The 20,788-nt window shown below is 49.3% G+C and overlaps 1 protein-coding gene across 1 annotated transcript; it reads right to left on the bottom strand.

The window, feature by feature from the left end:
- Positions 1-18,769: 18,769 nt before the first annotated feature.
- LOC131559634 (olfactory receptor 14A16-like) lies at positions 18,770-19,735 on the bottom strand. The gene has a single exon (XM_058808051.1). It carries the CDS (start codon positions 19,733-19,735, stop codon positions 18,770-18,772), a length of 966 nt encoding a protein of 321 aa, XP_058664034.1.
- Positions 19,736-20,788: the final 1,053 nt, after the last annotated feature.

Below are 20,788 nucleotides of genomic sequence, written 5' to 3' on the forward strand. Positions count from 1 at the left end.
TTCTGATGATGACATTCTTGTAGTGAACTTTCCCACACACTTTCTGTAAACAACTCATTGTTTTTTCATTCCTTTATGGAGGAGGAGAGAGTTGATGGACGGTTGGTTTGACCAGTGTCATTGCAGAGGTGTCACTGTCACCTTCCAATCCACTGTCACTCTTGTAAAACTATAAATAGTGGAGTCAGAGAATAAAAACTTCCCTTTTTTCCCTTCACCTGAAAGCAGTGGTGTGTGTGTGTGTGTGTGTTCTTTCATGTCAGTTGGCGACATCTGGTGACCGCCGAAGTGTATTGCAGCCTAGGCTGAGATAGGAACAGCGCGTTGCGGTGAGAAATTGCCCCCCCCCCCCCCCCTTTTGGTGTTTTGCCTGCTGTTCTTGGGGCAATGGAAACCTCTGTGGTTTTTCAGGATGATTCCCTCATTTTGGATCTCTGGAGGGAGGTCCTGCAGTTGAAACAGGTGTCTGTTTCCTGGGATGGTTTTGAGAGATTGATTCTGTGGGCCCGAGAGCGAGGTTTTTCTTCGGATCCTGTGAAGGCGTTTAATAAGAAGGAGTGGTCTCTCCTGGGAATCCATCTCATGGAGGCCCTCTTTGATGATTGCATGGTAGATGTGGGACTGCTGCTGGTGCAGTGGAAGAAATGTGAAGAGCTTTGGCGGGGGTCTGGTTCTTGTACCCCTCGGAGTTCCCAGGGAAGCCCTTCTACCTCAGATGTGGATGGGGAGGAGATTGAGCTCCTGGGTGATGTGGAGTTCCCTTCCCTGCCCCACAACGGTGTGCTGGGGAGTGGCCATTATCCGCCCGGGGTGGATTGGGCTCACAGCCAGCTGGTCCCGGGTCCAGGGGGCTCTTTGGATTCAGCGGGCCGTCCTAGCCCCGCCTCGCCCTGTGCGGGTGGCGGGGCGGGGGACGGGTTGCCCTCTCTGTGTGCCTTCCTGGCCTTTAAGGGTCAGCCTCCGCCCCGACTTGAGGCTGCTGCGGTGACGACCTCTTGTCCGAACTGCGGTGTGTCCACCACATTCCCCCTGAGCGAGGTGGGGGTGGGTTCCCCCGCCCCCGAGTCGGGTTCCTCAGCGGGGGGGGGGGCGATTTCGCCTTCCTCCGGGTCTGAGCAGCCTGCTGGGCATGCACAGTTGGTGGAGACAGTCGGGAGCGGGACGTTGCCCGCCTCTGGGTCTGCGCAGCCTGCTGGGCATGCGCAGCCGGTGAAGGCAGCCGGGGGTGGGGTGTCGGTCGGTGCTCCGCCCGGCCCCGCTCCGGTGGGCAGGCAGCCCGTCCCTCTCCGCTCGGTGGGGGCGGTGCCCGCTGCGGGACCTTGCGGCTTGGGGCGGGCTCTCATAGGGGGCTTGCCCGGCTCCTTTGTGCCGCCCCGCAGTGACGCGGCTCCGCGGGCCGTGCCTCCCTCGGCATTCCACCCAGCCCCCGTATCGGGGGATGGGGCCCCCGCGCCGGTCTCGTCCGCGGCCGCGCCGGTCTCGTCTGGCGCCGGGACAGATTTGCGGGCCATGCTGGCAGCTGCGGCCGCCGAGGCGGCCCCTGCCGGAGCTGCAGCACAGCAGAGGACTGGGGTGTTTACCTTTAGTGCAGCTGCTGACATGGCCGGAGGGAGACAGGTGGGTGCCTGGGGCCATGGTGCTCTCTCGTCAGGTATTTGGACGCTTCCTGCGTGCCGGGTGACCGTGCGTCTGAGGTACCCTGAACGTTTCTGGCCAGAGGCAAAAACCAAGACTGACGAGACGAATTAACTTGTCTCCTCCCGGCATCTGCAGGGTCGGCGGGCGGATTCCTTTGGCTCTGCCGGTGCTGCAGAGGGCTCAGGGATGAGTGGTGTTGCCCCGGCTTCCGGTCAATCACTCTCTCTTGTCTCTGGGGGGCCCAAGGATCGGGACGCAGCAGGTGCGGTGGCTTTGCCAGGGGTTCCCCAGGCTTTCCCTGTGCTCAGGGGCGTCACTCATAACACTTATGAACCCCTTGCATGTAAGCTGGAGAAGGAACTCTGTGAAGCGGTTGCTCAGCATGGTTTGGGGTCTGCTGAGGTTATGCACATTCTTCGGAGACTTGCTAAGGACACGCTGACACCTCACGATGTCCGTTGTGTGGCACACTCTCTTTTTGAACCTGTGCAATTTGGTGTTTTTGAGACCAAGTGGGCTCGTCTGGCGGCCCAAGCGGTGAGGCGGAATGCTGCGCTGGCACCGGAGGACCCCAGGCGTGGAGTTGTTGTTGACATGCTAATGGGGACAGAGCGTTATGAGAGTGTTCACGGGCAGGTAGGATACGATCCCCTTGTGCTTCAGCAATGTAAAACGCTGGGCATGGGAGCGATTGTGCAGACCCTGGAAATGGCTGCTCCGGAACAGCCGTTTTCAACCGTTGTCCAGGGGGATGATGAGCCTTTTATGGTATTTGCGGCAAGGTTGATTGCGTCCGTGGAGAGGCAGGTGCCTGATCCTGTGGCAAGGGACGTCACAATTACAAACCTTGTCAAGTGCAATTGTAATGAAGCTTGTAATAAGGTTATAGCCGCTATGCCTGGTGATCCTAGTATCTGGGAGATGGCAGAAGCCTGTGCGAACATCATCCCCTCACGTCGGAAGTTGGCCGCTGTGGCTGCAGCTGTGCAGCCTGTCTGGGTAGCACCGCAGGGCGGGCGGCTGCAGCAGGGGAATGCGCAGACTAGCAGGAAGCGGGGGAAGAAGGTGCAGAAGGTTAAATTCCCCATGTTCTTGTGCGGTCAGTGTGGTAGGCCGAATCACATGTCCAACGTTTGTAAGGCAACCGTTCATGCTAATGGCCAGGCGTTACCGGGTTCGGGAAACGTGAGGCAGAGCGCAAAGGAGGGGTGCGCTCAGACACAAGCTTCTCTCCAGACCCAGGTGCCGATGGAGGTCTCCTTTGCCGGCTTGCAGCCAGCACCCACGGATCAGCAGGCGTGGATGTCTGCACCGCAGCAACAATTGTCTTAGACTCGTCTGAGATACGTAAGGTTCCCCTGGATGCCTTTGGTCCCTTGGGTGGGGGCATGAGTGCTCTCCTTATGGGGAGATCCAGTGTCACCCTTCAGGGCATCATTGTGCACTTGGGGCTCATTGATGCAGATTTTACAGGACAGATTTGTGCCATGGTTTCCACACCCACTCCCCCTGTCACAATTCCAAAACGGACACGGCTTGCTCAACTTGTGCCTTTTAAGTCCTCTGTTCGCAGGACAGCTGACTGGTCACGTGGAGCTGGTGGTTTTGGATCCACTGGGCCGCCTCAGGTTCACTGGACTGCTGTCCTCACCAAGGACCGTCCCGAGATGCTGTGTACCCTGTCCGTTCCTGGTGCAACACCATCGGAAATCCACCTCCGTGGGCTTCTTGACAGCGGTGCTGACATCACTGTTCTCTCCCTTGCCGCCTGGCCCTCGGAGTGGCCCCTGGATCCAGTGGGGACATCTGTCGCAGGCCTGGGAGGGACGGCACAATGTTACGTGGCCCAGCAGCTTGTGCTGATCACGAACCCAGAGGGACAGATGGCCTGGGTTAGGCCTCATGTTACTTCTACTCCTGCCAACCTCTGGGGGAGGGATGTTCTGTCTGCCTGGGGGGTGCGTATTGGGACGGATTTTTGATGGGGGCAACTGCAGTGAAGGGCGCAGAGTGTCCTACGCCTCCTATACGGTAGCTGGTGGACAAACCCGTTTGGGAGAAGCAGTGGCCCCTCCCTGATGATAAATTAGTCACCCTTCGGAATTTGGTGCGGGAGCAGTTGGACCAGGGTCATCTGGAGCCTTCCAACAGTCCTTGGAATACTCCTGTCTTCTGTATAAAAAAGAAATCTGGGAAATGGAGGTTGTTGCAAGACCTTCGAAAGGTCAATGCTGTGATGGAAAGCATGGGACCATTGCAGGCGGGCATGCCATCGCCTACCATGCTTCCTGCAGGCTGGCCGGTCCTCATTGTGGATCTGAAGGATTGTTTTTTTTCGATTCCTTTGCATCCCAATGACAGACCGAAATTTGCCTTCTTGGTGCCAGCGATTAACAAGGCTGAGCCCGCACAGAGATATCAATGGAGGACATTGCCTCAAGGCATGCGTAATTCTCCTGCCATATGCCAGTGGTATGTGGCCCGTGCCTTGTCTGGAGTTCGCAAGCAGTTCCCTGATGCGTGTCTGTATCATTATATGGACGACATTTTGGTGGCCGCGTCCACCCAGGATGAGCTGCTGAGGATTCAGCCTCGGTTGCTCGATGCTTTGCATGCTCATGGACTGCAGGTGGCTCCAGAAAAGGTTCAACAAAAACCACCTTGGAAGTACTTAGGGGTAAAAATTCTGGAACGGACAATCCGTCACCAGGAGGTGCAATTTGTGCATTCTGTGAAGACACTGAACGATGCTCAGAAATTGATAGGTGTCATCACCTGGTTACGTCCGTATCTGGGATTAACCAACGCACAGCTGTCTCCTCTGTATGATTTGTTGAAAGGAGACTCTGATCTAAAGTTGCCTCGCGCACTGACCCCTGAGGCGCGTAAGGCGTTGGAGGTGGTTCAGCAAGCCGTTTCGGCTTGTCAGGTCTATCGCATTGATCCCTCCGTTGATGTCACTGTGTTCATCACCACTCCAGATTCGCATCCCACAGGTATTATTGGTCAATGGAGTGACAAATGGTCTGATTCCTTGCACGTTCTGGAATGGGTCTTCCTGCCCCATCAGCCGCAGAAGACGGCAACTACATTGTTTGAGCTAATTGCTCGCTTGATAATCAAATGCCGACAACGGTGTTTGGAATTGATGGGTGCGGATCCTGCAAAGATCATACTCCCGGTGCAACGGGAGGATTTTGACTGGACCTTTGCAAACAGTGTGTCCCTGCAGAGTGCTCTGGAAAATTTTTCAGGGCAGATCACTTATCATCTGCCCAGCCATAGGCTGTTGCATATGGCAAAATCCACACAAATTTCTTTGCGGCCCAAGAATAGTCAGGAACCCGTGCAAGGACCCACCGTCTTCACTGACGGTTCAGGGAGAACAGGAAAGGCCATTGTTACCTGGAGGGATGGATCTGAATGGCAGGTTCTGGAAGGCCATGAGAATGGGTCAGCCCAATTGGTTGAACTGCGGGCTGCTGTCATGGCATTTGAAAAATTTTCCCAGGAACCTTTCAACTTGGTCACGGATTCCGCCTATGTGGCTGATATCGCACAGCGGTTGGGTCATTCGGTTTTGAAGGAGGTCAATAATCCTGCTTTGTTTCATTTATTGAAGACTTTGTGGTGTGCCATTCAGGCCCGAGTGCATCCATTCTATGTTCTGCATGTGAGGAGTCACACCGATTTGCCAGGTTTTATAGTGGAAGGTAACGCGAGGGCTGACAAGTTGGCTAACCCAGCGTGGGTAGCGCCTCAGCCTGATACACTCATGCAGGCCAAGGCATCACATGGGTTTTTCCACCAAAACGCACACACCTTGCAGAAGCAGTTTCAGCTGATGCCAGCTGAGGCTCATGACATTGTCGAGTCATGTGATGACTGCCATGCACTTGCTCTGCCTCTACCAGCAGGGGTAAATCCCAGAGGCCTTAGGGCCTTGGAGCTTTGGCAGACTGATGTCACCCAGGTTGCCGAGTTTGGCCGGCTCAAATATGTGCATGTCACTGTGGACACGTTCTCTGCGATGTGGGCTTCTGCTCACACGGGGGAGAAGGCCCGTGATGTCCTTGCTCACTGGAGGCAGGCTTTTGCCATTCTGGGCATACCTTCTGCTGTGAAAACCGACAATGGTCCTGCTTATGCATCGCAAAAGGTGCGGCAGTTCCTGCAGTTGTGGGGTGTCTTGCACAAGTTTGGTATCCCTCATTCTCCAACTGGTCAAGCTATTGTAGAATGTGCTCATGGTACTCTGAAGCAGGTTCTCCAAAAACAAAAACAGGGAATGCAGGGTGAAACCCCACACAGTCGGTTGGCAAAAGCTTTGTGTACAATCAATCATCTCACTGTGCCACAGAACTCAAGTAACCCTGTCATTTTGAATCACCATCTCTCATTGCAGGCGGCAGATGAGGCACATCAGCCTCGAGCGAAGGTTCAGGTGCGGAATTTAGTCACCAAACAGTGGGAAGGCCCCTATGACCTTATTGCTTCAGGGCGCGGGTATGCTTGCGTGTCCACAGATACAGGGGTACGCTGGGTTCCTTCCAAATGTGTTCGCCCTGATCTGCGACCGCAGAGACAGAATCCAGCTGATGAGCAAGATGGAAACCGTGACCAACCTGAAAGGCATCAAGCGGGGGACTCATTGAGTGATAATTCGGATGTAGACGCTGAGAGTGATCGCTCTGATGATTCCTCCGCAAGTGGACACTGAACGTTGTTCATATTTTTCCTTTCTACATTGTTCATTTTTTTCCTTTTTTCTTTTTTAAATGGAAAAGGGTGAGATGTCACCCTGGTTTTCTAGGATTTTCTAAGCCTTCTGATGTTGACATTCTTGTAGTGAACTTTCCCACACACTTTTTCTGTAAACAACTCATTGTTTTTCATTCCTTTTGGAGCAAGAGAGATTTGATGGACTGTTGGTTTGACCTGTGGCATTGCAGAGGTGGTACTGTCACCTTCCAATCCACTGTCACCCTTGTAAAACTATAAATAGTGGAGTCAGAGAATAAAACTTTCCTTTTTTCCTTTCACCTGAGAGCAGTGTGTGCCTGTGTCCCTTCGTGTCGATCTGCGACACAACATCCTAATTGTTTTGCTAAATTCATAGCTTTGTTGGCAGATCCTCCTAGCAGGATAGTGGAAACTACCACTTCTTTGAATGTACCCCAAAAATGTGGATCTCCTATCTGGCTGCAGTCTAAATCATGTATACTACATCTTTTCCTGTTTGGATTTTGACTCAGCTGCATTAGCAAGGACACGTTAGGGTGAAACAATGACAATTTTCCCAAATAACAGGGTCCACCCTGTGGTTTAGCTGGTATACCATTCCACGCCCTGTCTCCACAAATCAAAAATATTCCTGTGGGTAATTTCATTGGTGCTGTGATATTTGTGCTATTACATTTACTGTAATGCTGCAGAGAGATTCCACTCACATTCAGGAATGAATCTAGGGTGGCCCATGTTTCTTTAGGTCGGTTTAAATTCTGAGCACCCGAAAATTCGAAGCTAAACCATCCGCCAGCTGTAGTGTTAGACATACTGGCGTTTGTACTGCCAAAAAGATCCAATTCCTCAGGAGGAGAATGCAAAGAGGTGTTAAGTGATTGGATTAGTAAACATTGGCGATAGCCATCACTCTGTCTTGCACTATACCCTTGTTGTACTGGCAATGTGATGTTTGACATGTTAGACATACATAAGGTTCAATTATTTATCAAACTGCAAAATTCTCCAGGAGACCACACCGGAAGACCCACCAGGCATGTTCAAAATGGGTTAGTGACTCCTCCAAGACTAAGACAAAGCGATGATTAGTTAATTTGAATAGCAAGTGTCACCCATAAATTTTCTCTTGGCTGACTAAAATGTGTTATTTCTACTGCTTCACTTGCTACAGCATTGAGCAGTATAATAAAAACAAACCTCATTTTTCTTTCTGCTTTCTCTGTTTTTCCTTTCGTCGTTGTCTTTTCCCTGGTTTGCTAGAATGTCTATTGTAAGGCTGAGTCAATTTTTGAATACACTGATCTAATTCCAAATCAGCATCCCTGCTTACAGGTATAGCGTCAGGTAAGTTTGAAGGCAAATCAGCTTTACAGCGAGCTGCTATGATGCGTGAGGCTCTAGTAATTTCAACTATTCTAAGTATTTCCTGGAACTTCCACCTAAGATATGCTATAACCACTTGTTCTGCACTCTCAAAGAGCTGTAATCCTGTCCGTCCTGGCAGGCCTGTACTTTGCTCAAGAGCTGTAACCCAGAGAAAATTTCGAATCCACTTTCCAAAACAAGGTCCACACCATAAATATCCTATTGACCTCTGCGAGTACCAATAAACCTGATTACAATCTGCACAATGCAAAGCTATCCATGCATAGCACTTATCAACATCCCTTTTACAAACATACAAGGAAGTGAATGTAAGTAAGAACCAGTATAAAAGTCTGGTTCTTCAACGCAATACAACCAATTCAATGGTGATGATTGCAAAGCCTCTTCAGCTTTTTTACTATATGAGGCTAATAGTTCAAGCTCTTTCTTTAACACAAAGCGTATCTTATTTCGTAATCATAGTTCTTGTTCGTTATCTTCTTCAACAACTATATCCTCCCAAGGGTCCCACTACTGTAAAATTGTCCTAATCATAGAAAATTAATTAGCAATCACTGATATCCTTACTCAGATGAGGTTGATTCCCTTTTTTGCCTGCTTTTTCGTATCTATTTTCAAACTTGCTGCTCCCAATTTTACTGGTCCTGTCACTTGCAAACTCAATTTTTGAAACTTTTCAATGCAGCAGTCTAGTGCTCTTTCAGGATTTCCCCTGAAGGGCCCTACAATCGAGCGCTGTGTTAATTTTCTACACCTTACAGAGACTATACGTGATTTACTCTGAACCTTAATTCTATTCACAACACATTGTACCTCCCATCAATAATAAGCAAGAATTTTCTGTTCAGGAGACTCATAAAGATTTAAAGCTATATATGCGTTTTGCCCTGTTTGTCTCCTTAATTCATCTTGCCAGCTTTTACTCCACCTGTGCTCGTGCTCATAAGTGTGACACCACAAATCCCATAATAATGATTGTTCTATCCAAAAAGTTCTTTTACAACCCCTACAACATAGGGCTATCCAGGCAGCACAATGTGGATCATGACAGTCAAGGAAAAGTTCTTTTGCTGGATTTGTTAAGCGAAAAGTTGATAATGAGTCAATGAAACTAATCAGCTCCTGGGCTCTCCAACACTGACGTGTCAGTGCTCTGTCCACCGCTTTTGAGTACCCCTTCAATTGTAACAGTAGTGGTTGTAGGACTAGAAGCAGTTTCTTCCCCAGTCGCTCCCTGTCCTCGTCGGTGAGGCGATCCACCAGAGGCTGCATCAAAAACAGGTTTAGTCCACTTAGCAGACACCCACAAAGGTCCTGTAGGTGAGGAAACACAAAGATACCCCCGACCCCAATATAATACTTTTGCAGGTTTTTCCCATAATCCTGTACTCGGGTTCTTATACTTAACCCAGACCTCTGTTTCCTTAGTATTTTCCTGACCTGACCTCGGATGATGTTTCATTGCAGGAGGGGTATCATCTTCCCCAAAAATGCATAAATGGTTAATCACATACAAAACCTTAGCCAAACATGCTTGTGGATCTGCCAAATCTTGATGTTTTTCAATATACTGCTTAAGGGTACCGTTTGCTCTTTCCACTATTGCCTGTCCAGTAGGGGTGTGTGGAATACCTGTCACAAGCTTAACAGACCACTGATTCAAAAATTTCTGGACCCTAGCACTTACATAAGCCGGACCATTATCCGTTTTGATACTCGTTGGGACTCCCATAACAGCGAAGCAACTTAACAGGTGTCTGATAACATGTATAGCTTTTTCTCCTGCCTGAGCCGTTGCCCATACGTAATGACTATATGTATCTATAGTGACGTGCACATACTTGACTCTGCCAAATCTAGCTATGTGTGTAACATCCATTTGCCATTTCTCATTTATTTCTAAACCTCGAGGATTAACCCCGATGCCTAAACCTATTCCACCATTATGATAACTACATGTTGGACATGCTCTGACAATGGCCTTAGCCTCTGACAAACTCAGCTCAAAGTGCCTTGCTAATCCTTTTGCATTTTGATGATATCTACTATGTGCTTCTCTGGCCAATGTATGCTTATCAATGGGACAAGAGTTATCAATGGGCAGGGTAACCAATTTGTCTGCACATTCATTCCCTTCTCCTAAACCTCCTGATCATTTATGGCTCCTAATATGAATCACAGAATACGCTGCATTTCTCTCCCGTAAAGCTTTCCTTAATTGTACCAGTAACTCATACAATCATTTATTATTCACCTCCTTAATTGCTGCTTCCTCTATTCGTCAAACTACTCCTGCAACGTACATAGAGTCTGTGACCACATTTAAAGGTTCCTGTAAGTTGGACACCGCCCATACTACTGCTAACAATTCCAAAGTTTGTAAGCTATCTGCAGGGTCTGCTTTGAGGAGTTGATGCTTCCATTGTCCTTTTTCTTGCCAGGTAACAGCAGCACGCCTTGATTTCTTTCCTGCATCTGTAAAAGCTGTAATAGCTCCTTCTATAGGGTGTTCTTCTCTCAAAAGTCGAGTGATCCAGTTCCATTCTGTCATCCATTGCAAAACTCTAGGCACTAATTTGCTGGTCTCTACTTTAGCAGACGATGTCAATAATGCTTCCTGTAAATCCTTCAAATTAATCAAGTACCAGTTCAAGGTTTCTTTTTCCATAGGCAATCTAATGGTAGCAGGTTCTCTACCATCCACTTCAAGAATTCTGAGATGCCCCTTTTTGATTAATGCAGCCAATTGTTCAATTTTTGAAGATATTGTTTTCTTATGCTGCAGTGGTAGTGATAACCATTCCAACACCCATATCTCCCCCGTTTTCTTTTGCAACTGAGAGAGAGCACCAAGCAAGTGGCAAGGGCTATTCCAGATAGTAAGGTCAATGGGGTGGTCAAGTTGTTGACGAGACACATACCCTTGCTGTACACAGTTACTAATTTGCTGCAAGGCAAGATGATGCTCCTTTGTCAGGTATACAGGAGTAGTAGGGTGGACGCCCTTTAACAAAGGCCTTAGGGTTTCTAATAAATGATTTGTTATTCCCACAATGGGCTTCAGCCACTGTAAGTCTCCCAGCAACTTCTGTGCATCATGTAGAGTCTTAATGTCTAATTGTAATTCCAATTTTTGAGGTATTACTATTTGATCCATCAAAGTCCATCCCAAATATTTCCAGGGCTTTGTGATCTGAATTTTCTCTGTAGCAATAACAAGCGAATATTCTGCAAGAGTATTTTTAATGCTCTCAATCTGCAAAGAGGAAAATGGTTGTTGCTGTGCAAACAAAATATCGTCCATGTAATGATATATTATAGTTGCTGGCCACTTGCGACGTAGTGGCTGTAATGCAGCATCAACATAAAGCTGACATAAAGTCGGAGAATTGTGCATGCCTTGCGGAAGAGACGTCCATTCAAATCTTTTATCTGGTTCTCCACGATATATTGCCGGTAAAGTAAAAGCAAATCTCTTCATATATCAGGATGCAGCCCAATAGTGAAAAAACAATCCTTTAGGTCAATAATTAAAAGTGGCCAGTGTTCTGGGATCATAGCTGGATTTGGAAGACCAGGCTGTAATGCCCCCATTGGTTCCATCTTGTCATTTACAGCTCGTAAATCATGTATCAAACGATATTTCCCTGATTTCTTTTTAATTACAAAAATAGGTGTATTCCAAGGGCTCGTGGAAAGTCGTAGATGTCCCTTTGTATATTGTTCCTTTACCAATTCATGAGCATGCATAAGGCTTTCCCCTTTTAATGGCCATTGCTTAACCATCACCGTTGTGTCTGTCTTCCAGGTGAGTGGGATGGGGAAAGTCCAAGCAATGGCAATTACCCCAAAGAGTGATTATTAGTTAACAGCACTCCCAATTGTGTTAAAATGTCCCTTCCAATTAAGCAAGAAACTGTAGGAGTCAGCTGAACAATTGAAAACACAGCAGATACTTGTTGATTATCAATGCACACAGACAAAGGCGGCGATCTGCTTGCCAATGTAAATCTTCCTACTCCTGTGAGCATGTTTGATGATGGAAATAGAGGCCAATGTTGTGGCCACACTTCTGGAGAAATGATGCTGGTATCTGCTACTGTATCCAATCATCCATAAAGGGTTATGCTTTGATGCCCATGGGTAATTTCAACTTTTTGTTTGTGTCTATTTTGTAAATCCACAGTCAAAAGTGTAACACCAGTAGAGCCAAAACCCTTCTCATTCCATGTTTGCCCAGTAAATGATTGTATTCTTGATGTCATTTGTGATAGCCACACCAATTGTGCGATGCGTTGTCCTTTTGTAATTTTAATCAGAGGATAAAGGGTGTAAACCATGATTTGTATTTTCCCTGTAAAGTCTGCATCAATAACACCAGGCAAAACAAATAATCCCAACATGGTTGTTGAGGAACGTCCTAGTAACAATGCTCCACATCTTTGTCCATTTAATATAAGAGGACCCTTTACTCCAGTTGGTATCCTCTCAGGCCGATTCGTCATTAGCATGACGTCTACTGCTGCTGCTAAGTCCTAACCGAGGCTCCCTGCTGTTGTGGGTTGCAGACAGGATGTGGCAGCAATGTTATGGCAGCAGCTGGTGTCTCTGATGTCACGGCGGCAACTTGCGTCTGGGCGCGGCCCCCATGATTTGCGCTCCACCGATCGTTTCCCGACCGGCGCCTACAATCCGTAGAATTGTGGGAACTAGATCGGCAGTGTTGACACCATATGCCAGTCGCTCGGCATGTTTGGCGTGTGTGTCCTTCATTGCCGCATCGGTAACACTTGATGAATGGTTTTGAACTTCCTTGCGTGACTGGCAGTGAGCCGCTTCGGAGAGGAGCAAGAGCAGGTAACACCTGATTTTGAGTAGACTCTGCTTGCTTTTGTAACCCTAATCCTAATTCCTTTAAAGCCTCTGCTATAAATGCCTGTGAAGCTGTTGGCATTAATGCCATTCGCTCTATACCTCCTCAATGGTCCAATTTGCTCCTGAAGTAGCTAACACTCTTTGTGTTTCTGGATTGCTATTTTGCAAAGCACACTGCTTCAATAGCGCTCCCTTCATATATTCTGCAACACCAGCCCAATCTATGGCAGTAGCTGCTCTATCGATAAAATTTCCAAATGATTCTTCTCTACGCTGTTTAATACCCTTATAAGCCAGTAACCCTCCTGGCTCTTTAACCATATCTATTGCAGCACGCACTAACTGCATAGACTCTCTAAGTTTATCTGCTCCCGATATCATCTGTGCCTCTTTACGCAAATATGCCCCTAAGCCCATAAGCTCCTCTACTGTTACTCCATGTAAGGGTCTCCCTGGGCTCGTTGTACAGCAACCGACTCATTCACCAACACCTGCCAATGTGCATTAAACAATAACTGCTGATGCTGAATGAATATCAACCTAACTATTCCTCTTAAATAATTTGGGCATAAAACCTGAGTATTAAAAAGGTAATCTAGCATTTACCTAACATATTCACTTTTTACTCTAAACCGACTAACTGTAGAACGTCGCGGGGCTAACAACTTCCAATCTAGGGGAGTATATGCCGCTATATTATGCGTAAGGTTCCCCTGTGCATCATACTGTGGTGTGTATGTGACCGGACATGCAAGACTAGAAGCTACTTCCACCGCCTCGCCATCCCCCATTTGCATTACTTCTTTCACCAAAGCAGCCCAAGCTTCCCTCCTCTGTTTAGCCATCTCCCCCATAGATCAAGGTGTGCCCCTGGGATGGGATCTGACACTTTAAGGGTGCTATGCTGCTGGGGCTTCGGTGCAGACACCGAGTTTTCGCACGGGGGAGGCGGTGGAGCAGAAGCTGACTCGCGCGAGGGAAGCGGCCCCCCCGCTGGAGCTGACAGTGAAACCGGAGCTGGCTCGCGCGGGGGAAGCGACCCCCCCCGCCGGAGCCGGCTCGCTTGGGGGAAGCGGCGGAGGCAAAGCTGGCAGCGGAGGCGAAGCTGGCTTGCTCCCACCCCCACCATCCGACCCGCCTAGCAGCGGAGGCAAAGCTGGCTTGCTCTTACCTCCACCATCAAACTCGCCCTCCCTCCCTAACAGGAAGGGTGCAGACGGTTCCACTGTGTCTATAGGGAAATCCTCCACACAACTTTGCTGGGGACTCTTAGGCATAAGTATATTAGTTACAGAAGGCGCCAGGGGATCATCCTCATGACCGTACCCTATATTCCTCTAATGAGCTTCTGTTGCCCTTTCTGCTGCCTTTCCCTCAGAGACATGCTGAAGCAATGTGTTATACACCACCTGCCATAACTTCCCGAATTTCTTTGCTGACTTATCATCGTCTAACACTGTATCCCACAGTATTTCTCCAAACTTCTTCCACTCTGCTAGCTCATGAACTGTATGCGGGTTAGCGAAAATGCCTTTAGCATGGCTGTAAGCCAGTAACCCTGGTAATTCCTTTTTTAAATCTATCCCCTTTACTCCTCGCCGTTCTAAATACGCGGCGAAAAGATCATATGCTGCTTGCCTATCCATACCTATTCGTCAGTGTGCGCTGTTGCAGCTCTCCAGGCTTCCAGCAGCACGTATTGGCTTGATTCACCGTTGTGAACCTCGAGGGTGCTTCAAATTCCGGCACCGTCCCAACTGCAAGGACCCAAACCCAACTTCCTCGACCATGGCGTGTTCCCCCCTTTTTCTTTTAATCCGAGACAAGAGGGCAGACATTCGGGGTCACCATTTGTCGATGGAAGGAGCCCCAGACACCAATTGGTTCATCGCAGGTCCAATTTATTGATCAATACAGCGGGTTAAATACAGTTCATAATAAGCTTCATACATATTGCAAAAGCTGAGCTCAGGATTGGTTAGTTACATAGCAGCAACTACACCTACTTCTGCATTTCTGTGGTTATTCTTTTGATACTTTCTGCATATTCTCAGCAAGAATCTCTCTTCCCTATCCTCATGTTGCAGCAAGGGCATCATGTCCTTGCCTGTCACTGGTCACTGACTGCTGACTTCCCTTTCAAGCTTAACCAGCGGCATTATGTCAACATGGCCTTTCTCAGCTAACCAACTGTTAACAAAACTCTCCACAGACCACTGTGACACTGTGGTGCATCATGGAAACAAATGTCCATCTTGGCCCAGGAGGGCCTCATTGGAACAAAGGAACCATTGCTGACAGTACAGAAACTCGTGGAACCAAGGGGCTGTGGTGACACAGCAGGGCCACATGGAACTCAGGGGACCAGTGACATTTAGGGACCTCATGGAACCAGGGTCCATTGTGACACTGCAGAAACAAGGAGACCACTGTTGTTGCTGTGGAAGGTCTTGGAACTAAGCAGCCCTCGTGACACTCCAGGGCCTCGTTGAACCAGGCAGACCATTGTGACACCATAGAACCTCATGGCACTGAGGGTTTATTGTGACACAGCAGGGACCCATGAAGCCAATTGTCCATTGTGACAATGAGGATCTGAGGAGACCATGGTGACACCATGGAGGCTTATGGAACCATGGGTCCATTGTGACACAGCAAGGCCTTGTGGAACCAGGGAGACCATTGTGACATTATGGAAACTCGTGGAACCAAGGAGATCATTGTGACATCATGGAATCTCGTGGAACCAAGGTCCATTGCTACAGTCCAGAACCAAGAAACCATGGTGACAGTACAGAACCTCGTGGAACTGAAGGGCCATTGTCTTACAGCGAGGCCTTGTGGAACCAAGGGACTGTTGTGACACTGTGGGACCCCATGGATCCAAATATTCATGATGACACAGCCGGGCTGCTTGTGAACAATTGTCCATTGTGACACTGCAGATCCAAGAGACCAGGGTAACACTCTGGCAGTTGATGGAACCAAGGGTCTGTTGTGACACACCAAGGCCTTGTGGAACCAAGGAGAGCATTGTGGCAGTGCAGAACCAAGGAGGCCATTTTGACAGTACGGAACCCAAGGGAACCAAGGGTCTATTCTTCTACAGCAGGGCCTCAAGGAACCAAGGGGCCATTGTGAAACTTGGGGCATAATGGAGTCACGGACACCACTGATACTGAAATCCACTGGATAGAAACTTCTGAACAGAGTTTGGTGTATTTGAAAGCAGGTATTTAGTATTGCAGCATGGGGGTCACTTGGGCCATCCTTCCTCCATTTGAGTGCACTGAGCATCAAATGAAATTTATTTTTTATCACACAAACTGATTATGCATCCATTAACTATCCCCACTACTTTTGAGTTTATTTGACATTGTTGCACCCCTCATTTAGAGTCCTTATGTGGTTCTTTGGGTTTTGTCTTCAACATCCAGTATCCTTTTTAGGAGGCTGTTCCTTGACCTCCCTGTTTTGAGTAAGGGCAATATTATTGTCCTGCATAGCTTCTGCTTTGTCAGCCTTGCAGAGCTGAGCTGGCATCCTGCTTGCATTTTGTGTGACTTCTGTTTGCTAGAGGTGCATCTTCAATCAGTTTCTCCAAGGCTGTGCTGTTCTGTTCTACTGTTCTTGACAAGAGTAAATGTTGTTCTGTTCTCCTGTCCTTGTCTCAGTGCTCACCCCGCATGAGGCATCTGCAACCCCCCCCAACCTATGGGCCTGGGGTGGACAAGTGTTCCTAGGGAACAGGGATGGGACAGCTGGGCTGGACTGACCCAAGGAATGTTCCATTCCATGTCACACCATGATCTGCAATTAACTGAGACAAGTGAAGGACAAGGAGGGTAGGAGATTAATTTCTGTTTTCAAATATTTTTCTTTCAAAACAGCATCTACACATACAGAATCCTCTCCTGCCACATGGTGGTCAAACATTTTCTGCTGATAGGACATTCCCTGTGGATTTGCTTTTCTTCTGTTTGTGACCTTTTAGTTATTGGTTTGTTTGTGGGGGTTTTGTGTTGCTGTGGGTGGATCTTGCTATGGTTTTTTTGACTGGGTTTGGGGATTTGTTTTCTTGGTTGGGTTTGGGTTTTACCCTATTGAATTGACTTTTTTCTGATGCACAAGTTCTTTCTGCCCTTTCTTGGGGCTTGTTTGGCATCTGACAGCAAGACAAATTTATCCAACTCAGTCACTTGCCCAATTACATTTTGCAGTCACCATTAACTAGATGAGTTCAGTCACAGACTCCCTGAAATTTGGCAGCATCCATAAAGGAATTGAAGGTACATTTCATGCCCTTTTGGAGACAATAGAAATGTTCCACAGTGGTGGGCAAGGGCTGGTCACTGAGGGATGTCACCAGGGTGTGGCTGCCAAGAGGACTCTGTACCATGGATGACATCTGACCCTCATTGTTCAACAAAATTCCCACCCAGCCCATGTTCCACGCTTTCAGCCCAGCTCTCTCCATTCTGGCTCTGAGGAAACCACAGCAGACCCTGTCCCAGCCCTGGCTGAAGTCTGGGCACAAAACATCCCCTTCTTTTCCCTCCCACGTGGGTTCTGTAGTCCCTGCCCTGTCCTGCTAGTGCCTGGAATGGCTGCAGGAGGATTTGCCACATCCCCTTCCCTGCTAAGCCTGACCAGGCTGTGACTCTCCCAGTCCCCCTCCCTGCCCTGTTTGCAGACTGGTTCCATGTCTGCCCTTCCCAAGTGCCCAGAATGCTCTGGGATGGCTCTGGCCTTTCCAAGACGTTTGAGAGAGGTCCCACAGTGACACTGCCCAGCCTTCTCAACAGCCCTGACACCAAAGGCCTTTTCCACATCCCTCAGTTCCAGGTCAGTGCCCATAACACAGCACAGCCCTGTCCAGGTCCTCGGGCTGGTTCAGAAGGGAGGCAGCTCTGATTTCTCCCCACAGACCCTTACTCTATCCAATGTCTCTCTGTGCAGTCCATAAGAGCCCTGAGCATTTTATCCTGGAGCTTCCCTGCCTGGGATATTTCTCTCTATGCTGTCCTAACCACAACCCAGCAAAGAATTCAGGTGTTTTCCCAGAGGACATTACTCTCAGAGTGAAGTGGCCTCAAGGCTCTGTTTGTGCCACTGGAATTGTGCCACCCCCGGGTGCTGCTGATGGTGTTTGTGCTCACTGGGATTCATCTCCCCACACACACACGATGCACTGCTGAGATCTCCTCAGTACAGAGCAAACATGGCCTGCTGGCCTGGTCACTTGGTGTCCCTCTGTGCAGGGACAAACAATCTCCTGCAGGTGGGGAGAGGTCAGTGCTGGCAGTGGTGGTTGCATGGGCTGGTGTGGGACAATTGCCCTGGGGCACCTTCCTAGGCTGCCCCAGAACAAAGACACAGCCCAGGCCCTGCTCTGCTGCTGCCTCAGGTCCATGCTAGGAGCTCTGGCTGTGCCAGGACACTGCTGTGAGCCCCCCTGCACACTCCACCCCTGCCCCAGGCACTGGGCTTTGCTATGCCAGGGCATTCCTGGAGCACATCGCTGACAGCAGCTCTGGAGGAGAGCAAAGCCTCCCTGCCCTGCCCTCAGGAGTAGCCCTTTACCGATGGAGCTGCTGTGCTGGAGCCCAGCTGTGTCCCAGCAGTGCCCATGGCGTGGCCCTGCCTGTGGCCACAGCAGGGACACGCAGAAGGACAGTGACCAAGCTGCCAGAGCACTGTGGCCTTACAGCCACAGCAGGGCTGGCAAGGACAGGCTGGAGTTGGGGAGAGCAGATGTGGAAAGAGCCAGGGCCATTCTCCCTGGCTGTGCTGCTGTCCTAGGAGTCTCTTCCCTCCACCTCTGCTCACAGGCACTGCCCCTGCAAGGACAGAGAAGGGCTGAGGAAGAATCCTGGATAGACAGGTTCGGGCAGGCAATTGATTTTATTTACATGCCAAGGGAACAAGCCTCTTGCAAGTCTTTGTGTTTAAAAAAAAAAAAAAAAAAAAAAAAAAGAGATATTATTGTAGGAAAGCAAAGAGTAATACTACGTTTTGTGAGAAATATTATTTCTCACATTTGTATTTTGTGAGAAATATTACAACAATAGAAAAAGTTACCACAGTAAAAAAAGGCAGCGGAAAAAAAGACTGAGATTGTAAAGAGTTATATTCTAAAGGCTCTGTAGCAGAAAAGAGAATTTATTGCTTCTGAAGTTGAAGTCACCAGTTTTCCCAAGGCATCCTTGAGCTCCTGGTTCCTCAGGCTGTAGATGAGGGGGTTCAGGGCTGGAGTCACCACTGAGTACAGAACTGACAGGGCCAGATCCAGAGATGGGGAGGACATGGAGGAGGGCTTCAGGTAGGCAAATATGCCAGTGCTGACAAACAGGGAGACCACGGCCAGGTGAGGGAGGCAGGTGGAAAAGGCTTTGTGCCGTCCCTGCTCAGATGGGATCCTCAGCACGGCCCTGAAGATCTGCACATAGGAGAAAACAGTGAACACAAAACAACCAAAAGCTAAACAGACACCAAGCAATGAAATCCAAATTTTTCTGAAGGTGGAGTGTGAGCAGGAGAGCTTGAGGATCTGTGGGATTTCACAGAAGAACTGGCCCAGGGCATTGCCCTTGCACAGAGGCAGGGAAAATGTATTGCGTGTGTTCAACAGAGCATTGAGAAAGCCACTGGCCCAGGCAGCTGCTGCTGTGTGGGCACAAGCTCTGCTGCCCAGGAGAGTCCCGTAGTGCAGGGGTTTGCAGATGGACACGTAGCGGTCATAGCACATGACGGTCAGGAGAGAAAACTCTGCTGACATAAGAAAAGAAAAGAAAAAAACCTGTGCAGCACATCCTGAGTAGGAGATGGTCCTGGTGTTCCAGAGGGAATTGTGCATGGCTTTGGGGACAGTGGTGCAGATGGAGCCCAGGTCGCTGAGGGCCAGGTTGAGCAGGAAGAAGAACGTGGGCGTGTGCAGGTGGTGGCCGCAGGCTATGGCGCTGATGATGAGGCCGTTGCCCAGGAGGGCAGCCAGGGAGATGCCCAGCAAGAGGCAGAAGTGCAGGATCTGCAGCTGCCACGTGTCTGCCAATGCCAGCAGGAGGAAGTGGCTGATGGAGCTGCTGTTGGACATTGCTTCAGTCTTGGCATGATGGACTGTTGGAAGAAGACATTGACAAAGTTCAATCAAGTTTTTTGAGTCAATTTTATGATTTTTTTTTTTTTTTTTGGAATCTCTGCAAAATCAGTTCTCTTCCTGTGAGGCAATTTGGCTTAACTTTTTTTGATTTTGAGTTTGTGGTGCTGAGTACCTGTCTCATCTTTATCACTAGTCTCAGGCCAAACACGGTGAAGACAGAGGGAAAACAGGGTTCCCTGTGCCCCAGTGCAGTCAGTGCTAGTGCCACACATGAGTCCTTTGTTCATTACACCTCGTCTGTTTGAGGGTTCCTGCACTTAAAAATGTCTTGAAAAATAAAGTGGACTTTTTGAACACTCCAGTTTAAAACTAATTTTCTCCAAATCCTACTGTCTATCCCTGTGAAACTGGACAGGAATGGATACCAAGGGTTGGCCTGGCTCTCTGCTGCCTCGAGTTGTGCCTACTGGGAGCTATTTCTCTCTATCCAAGCCTTGTCCCTGCTAGTGCTGCCAGAGCCCAGCCCAGCCCTGGGGGCTCAGCTCTGCCCTGCAGATCCCTCCCAGCACTGGGCACTGCCCAGGGCATCTCCCTGGAAGCAGGGCCTTAAGGGCAGGCCAGACAAACAGAGATGCTGCAAGCCAAGGTGCTGCTGCTGCTGTCTGTAGGGACAGGAGGCTGAGGAGGCACTTTCTGAGGGAGAGCTGAGGCACATCTGCTGATGCCCAGGGTGACAGTGCAGGAGTCTCAGTGACACAGCCAAAGCTGGCAGCCCCTTTCCCTTCCCTTTAGGAGAAAGCTGAGAGCAGCCCTGGCAATGCAGCACTATCTCCACAGCAGGAGGAATCTGCCCTGATGGAGGTGGCTCCTTCCACCTCAGACTTCTCCCCTGCAGCGTCCATGGGGAGCTGCCAGGCAGGCTGAGAGCTGCCCCTGGCAGGTGGCACATGCCCTGGGCTGGCCAAGAGCCCTGAGGGCTGCAGGAGCTGCTCTGCAGGACAGCCCTGGGCAGCCCTGGCTGCAGCCCCAGCTTCAGCCCCTGCAGCT

This window comes from Ammospiza caudacuta, chromosome 7, assembly GCF_027887145.1.
Source record: "Ammospiza caudacuta isolate bAmmCau1 chromosome 7, bAmmCau1.pri, whole genome shotgun sequence".
NCBI lineage: Eukaryota > Metazoa > Chordata > Aves > Passeriformes > Passerellidae > Ammospiza > Ammospiza caudacuta.